The sequence below is a fragment of the Bombina bombina genome, chromosome 5 (assembly GCF_027579735.1).
Source record: "Bombina bombina isolate aBomBom1 chromosome 5, aBomBom1.pri, whole genome shotgun sequence".
Lineage (NCBI taxonomy): Eukaryota > Metazoa > Chordata > Amphibia > Anura > Bombinatoridae > Bombina > Bombina bombina.
Window position 1 is genome coordinate 770,937,334 of NC_069503.1, and position 6,121 is coordinate 770,943,454.

The window sequence follows — 6,121 nt, forward strand, 5'->3', positions numbered from 1 at the left end:
CGATAAAATGGCAAAACCTGAATTCTTTGCCGCTAATTTAGCCAGTTGAAAAGCGGCATCTGTAATGAAAAAATTAGCTAGCTTGAGAGCCCTAATTCTATCCAGAATATCATCCAATGGGGTCTCAACCTGAAAAGCCTAATCCAGAGCCTCGAACCAAGAAGCAGCTGCAGTAGTTACAGGAACAATGCACGCTATAGGTTGCAGAAGAAAACCCTGATGAATAAATATTTTCTTTAGGAGACCCTCTAATTTTTTATCCATAGGATCTTTGAAAGCACAACTGTCCTCAATAGGTATAGTTGTACGCTTAGCCAGGGTAGAAATAGCCCCCTCCACCTTAGGAACCGTCTGCTAGGAGTCCCGCATGGTGTCTGATATGGGAAACATTTTCTTAAAAAAGTAGGAGGAGGAGAAAATGGAATACCTGGATTATCACACTCCTTAGTGACAATGTCCGAAATCCTCTTAGGGCCTGGAAAAACATCAGTGTAGGCAGGAACTACAATAGGGTCACAATCATCCAGTCACTAAAACCTCCCTGAGCAACAAGCGGAGGTGTTCTAGTTTAAATTTAAAAGCCATCATATCTGAGTCTGTCTGAGGGAACATCTTTCCTGAATCAGAAATCTCTCCCTCAGACAGCAAATCCCTCACCCCCAACTCAGAACATTGTGAGGGTACATCGGATATGGCTAATAAAGCGTCAGAGGGCTCAGTATTTACTCTCACACCAGACCTACTGCGCTTCCCCTGCAACCCAGGCAGCTTAGATAAAACCTCTGTAAGGGTAGTATTCATAACTGCGGCCATATCTTGCAGGGTGAAAGAATTAGACGCACTAGAAGTACTTGGCGTCGCTTGTGCGGGCGTTAATGGTTGTGACACTTGGGGAGAATTAGATGGCATAACCTGATTCCCTTCTGACTGAAAATCATCCTGCGACATACTTTTATTAGCTAAAATATGTTCTTTGCAAGTTATTGCTCTTTCAGTGCATGAGGTACACATTTTAAGTGGGGGTTCCACAATGGCTTCTAAACACATTGAACATTGGCTTTCCTCAATGTCAGACATGTTGAACAGGCTAGTAATGAACACAAACAAGCTTGAAAACACTTTATTTAGTGAAAAAAATAACAATCTTAAAAAACGGTACTGTGCCTTTAAGAGAAAAAAGCATACACGTTCTGCAAAACTGCTTTAAAATACGCCAATCGTTTCAAATTTTTGATATAAGATTCAATTTATGCAGTTAAGTTTGCCCCACAAGAAAAAAAAACACACAACTCTTTATTGTGAAAACCGGATAGTTAATGAGCCTTAATCCGGAAAAAACACTACCTGCCCTCAGGGATTGGAAAAATGGGGTTAAAGCTTTGATTTGGCCCAAAACTTCCACAAGGGCCCTCCGGAGTTGGAGCTTGCTGCTTGCTTTGTAAATACAACTGCGCATCTGAGGCGTGAAAATAGGTCTCGCCCATCTCACTCGATGTTTTGTCAGCCTAAATTAACCGCACCAGAGCGGTTCCAAACTAGCCATGTGGGTTCTGAGACCCAAAAAGAAGCCAAAGTGTACCCTCAATAAAGTCTCCAAAAAAAGTTATTGCCCAAAAAACGTTAACAGCACTCCCAGTTCACAAAACGTTTGCCCACAAACATTCCAAACTCAGTGTCCACCATTTTTTATAAGCCCCTTATGCAAGCGTAGTAATACCCTTCTATATCTCTTAGGATTACTGCTTACCCTTACCCTCCTGGGGATACTGTCAGCCTTTCTGAAATACCATAGTCTCTCCAGAAAAAATGACTGAACATACCTCACTGCTATATAGCATGAAAACGTTCCTCACACTGAAGTCTCTTGTACCCCTCAGCCATTCTGTGGGAACGGCTCTGGATCTTAGTGACAAATGCTAAGATCATCAGCCTCCAGGCAGAAGTCTTTATCCATCTGCTGCCTGAGAGTAAATAGTACCCACCGGTACCATTTAAAATAAAAAATTCTTGCTTGAAGAAAATAAAAACCAACATTTTATCACCTCTTTCACTTTACCCTTCCTAGTACTTAGAGTAGGCAAAGAGAATGACTGGGGGTGGAGCTAAGGGAGGAGCTATATAGACAGCTCTGCTGTGGTGCTCTTTGCCACTTCCTGTTAGCAGGAGGATAATATCCCACAAGTAAAGGATGAATCCGTGGACTCGTCGTACCTTATAGAAGAAATAAGTTTTAAAAAAAGGATACTAAGCATATAGAATTCCACTAACAATATAAGTAGTAGTTTAGCATTCCTGTGGATGAGAGTTTGCCAGTCCTCCATCACTATTTTGTTCATGTATGTGCATTTAGATAGTACAGCAAATGAGATGCAGTACCTTCTGTTCCACTGAAAGTAAGTAGAACACTCTCCTGCATTCCTAATGACAGCTTCCACCATACTACAGCATCTGATTGGCTGTACTGCATTACAGCTATGACGAGAACGGCACAATTTTAAGTACAATTTGTATTGTTATCTAAAATATTCATGTTCATTGATATATATACTAAATAGAACATTGTACATTACATTTTTATTTGCATACCTGTTTTGTAGATGATCCATTTATACAACCCATCTGGGAGTGTTTATGTAACAATGTATAGTTTTGCTTATTTTTTTTTAATAACATGCTGATTTTCAGACTCCTAACCAAACCCCAATGTATCAGATGTAGACTGGAGTCTACAGATTCCTGCTTTTTCCTGTTTGCGTAATGGGTCTTTCATATGCAGGGGGGGTAGTGTCTGCTATTCCTGCTTTCTCAGCCCCTTTCTCTGGGTGTCCCAGCCTAACCTCATCAACATTTCTAAAGTGAAAGCTTCTAAGTAAGCTTTTAAAAGCTTTTATACTGGATTTTTAGATCAGTATCTGTGCATATTCTTTTTATAGTAGTGTTTATTACATGCAGTTATATGAAAATTGGGGTATACTCTCTCTTTAATTTTAAAAGAGGCATTTAATCATATTTAGTGTGTTTAAAGCTAATAATAATCTTCTTGCATACTTATTTATGTTTGCATGCTATAAAAGTTCTAGCAGTGGAAAATAAATAAATAAAATAAACAAGACAAGACGTATTATTTTTGCTTTGGTGACCAGCCTTTCAATTTCAATGCATTTTTGATTAAGAAATAAAATTAAACATAACACAAAAATTTGAACTTGGTACACTACTGCACTGCCAAAATGTGATGAGTGGGACAGGACTGCCAGTAGGTTAATTAAAATGAGATGAACAAAATTTTTTAAATGACAGGCAAAGATTTCCAAATGACACTTGGATATATATCACTTTTATCACACATTTAAATGTGAATTCATTCACATCCAGATTAATCTGTAAACACCTTGTGAACAAACGCGACTGCGACCTTGAGCTTAATTTTTTTCCCTCATATCATATTTATACAAAAGTTTTATTGAGTGCAGGAGATGTTAAGGCTTGACTTTTCATTTGCTTTAAAAAAAAAAAAAAAAAAAAAAAAAAAGGAAATTGAACAACATTGTTTTAAAATACAATAACACAAAACTGTGTGGAAGGAAACATGTCACCTCCCCCTTCTTTTCGAGACAGAAATATATACATAAAATGCCAGTCATTAATTGTTAAAGCAGCAATAATTCTGTGCATGTCGTTATTTCAAACTATTGTGACTTGTTTGTAACATGTTAATGGATATAGCCTGAATGAAATATGTCAGGATACAGATCATGAATAGATGATTTTGAATAGAATTATCTTGGTTGATTGCATGAGCAATACCTCTTATTGCTGAAATAACACCTCAAAGGCAAAATAATGACGACATGACAATGTATGTAAATCAAGAACTGCATGTGGGTTTATTTCACACTTGAGAAAACAGTGGATTTAATTGTGTGAACCGAAAATGTACTGTACAATATTAATGATAGAACATCAAAATGTATAATTCATAGTGCATTGCTTTATTTGTATTTATTTAATTTTTTGTCAGATAGTTTCTTTTGTACGTGCATCTGAAAAGATGCAGGCGCCAGTAAATTGTATCTGTTAAAGTCAATCTGCAGGAACTTCATTTTATTAAAAAAAAAAATGTGATTTTTTTTTTTTTTTTACATTTTATATACATAGGAATTGAATATAAAATGACAATATAAAAAGTTCAAAGTGAAACCATACGGCCAAAAGATACAAAGGAAGCGGTACTGTTTCAAATGATAAGATATGTAACATGTACTCTTAAGTTAAATGTCTACTATTTACAGGAAACATAATCCAATATTTGCCCAAGAATATTCTATTATTTTATCAACCTTGCTGCCAGGAGGACCTGAAATGAAGTATATAGCCTGCTGGTAGCAAAGGGAGATAAATGCAGCACAATGTAGGAAGATAGGCTTGTATCAAAGCTTACATTTGCAAATAACTAGAAACTGTAGTATATATTTCACAAAAAAAGGAAATACTTTATACACATTTGAAATACAGATTTGCATACGCTTTTTGCTCTTACGAGCAAACTTAGCATCCAGGTTCTAAGATCATAATGCTATCTTTGTAATATATATTTTTTTCCCATGTTGCACTAGTTTGTAAATAATAAGTGGTATAATAACCCTAAGAGTACTATATAGCTTTCTCCACCATCCCATAACTGCATGCATACTTATGAATCCAAATTCTGTGTTCTCACCTTTTATCATTTGTTTTTAAAGGCCTAGAAATGCTATTGCTGTGCTCAAAGGGTTAATTTGACACCACAAGATTTCCTGACCTTTATTGTCATGGTCATTTTAGAATCTGAGTATGTTCATTTTTATTGTTATTGTTCTTTGTGTTTCTTCATGGCTAAATTAATATCCCTCAATAGTGTTTCCCACTACATTCTACAAAAGATAGCTTAACATCAAGAACAGATGTTGAAAATTAAAGGTCAAACATTGACTCACAAAAGAAAAGAAAAAAAAAAACATGCACAAATCAGACAAAGAGCATATAAATATAAATATAAAATATGTGTAAGGAAACAATTCCAGATAGGCAGTTCAGCAACAAAAATAAGACTGATTTCAGAGGCTCAGGTCAGGCCTAGTGCAGTATTATGAAGTTTAGTGCAATGTCTTGTGGTCACTTGCATACCTGGCTGCATAACTAGTAGACATTACTGTTTTTCTAATTCTGTTACATATATCACATGGTCCTCCGGGGACTTCCCATGTGTTTTGCTAAGGTGCAGTTTAACTGCGTGCTTGCTTGCAAAAGTTCGGTTGCAAAGCTTACACTGGAATGTGGAGCCTGAGTCCTCCTCAATAAGTCCGATTGAGCTTAAAGCCTTGTTAGTAATGACTTTTGAAACATTCTGCTGTTCTTGAATCTGATTAATAGAAAGCTTTGACAGATCCTTTAAGCTAAAACCCAGATGTGTCTCTAAATGACTTATATAGGTTGATGCAGTCCGAAACTGAGAGGCACAATCATTACAAAAAAATACAGGATGACCTGTATCCAAATTCTTTAAAAACTTAGTTCCTCCTGTCCTTCTTAATTGATATTTCACATTGGCCAACCAGTGGCTAATAGTAGTCATTGAAAGACCTGTAAATTTAGAGATGTGTACTCGTTCTTGAGGACCCAAGTCTGACATAACATATTTACCCTCAGCTGTCTCCCGTAAGCTAGAAGCAAACTGGGCCTGTAGGATAAGGAGATGTTGAGGGTTCCAGTTGGACTGCCTACCTTTTCTCTTATGTACAGGTGACAACTCATCCAAAGCTTCTTCAAAACTGCTGCCATCTGCATCAGACTTTTCTGATATGGTAGATGGTGTTGAAGACTTCGGGGTTAAGCGTCCTGTGAGGTTCTTCACCATGTCAGAAATATCCATCAGAGCACTTTCCCTTAAAGGTGATGATACGGAGTCTGTCATACTAGTCACAATTGGTTTGTTTTTGGACTTTGTTAAATCAATGGGCTGGTCACTATTTTCATAATAATACCGATCAATGGAATCCACTTGCTTTACTGGTGTTGCAGGATAAAGGGGTTTGTCTAACATGCTATTGCTAATTTTGTACAGCATAGATAAAGGATCCAA

The 6,121-nt window shown here is 36.9% G+C and overlaps 1 protein-coding gene across 1 annotated transcript in view; it reads right to left on the reverse strand.

The window, feature by feature from the left end:
• Window positions 1-3,864: 3,864 nt before the first annotated feature.
• Window positions 3,865-6,121, reverse strand: part of TSHZ1 (teashirt zinc finger homeobox 1) — a 122,688-nt gene continuing 120,431 nt past the window's right edge. Inside the window, exon 2 of the mRNA XM_053714856.1 lies at window positions 3,865-6,121. This exon is cut by the window's right edge and continues 2,246 nt beyond it. Within this exon, the coding sequence (XP_053570831.1) occupies window positions 5,189-6,121 (933 nt within the window). The 3' untranslated portion in view covers window positions 3,865-5,188.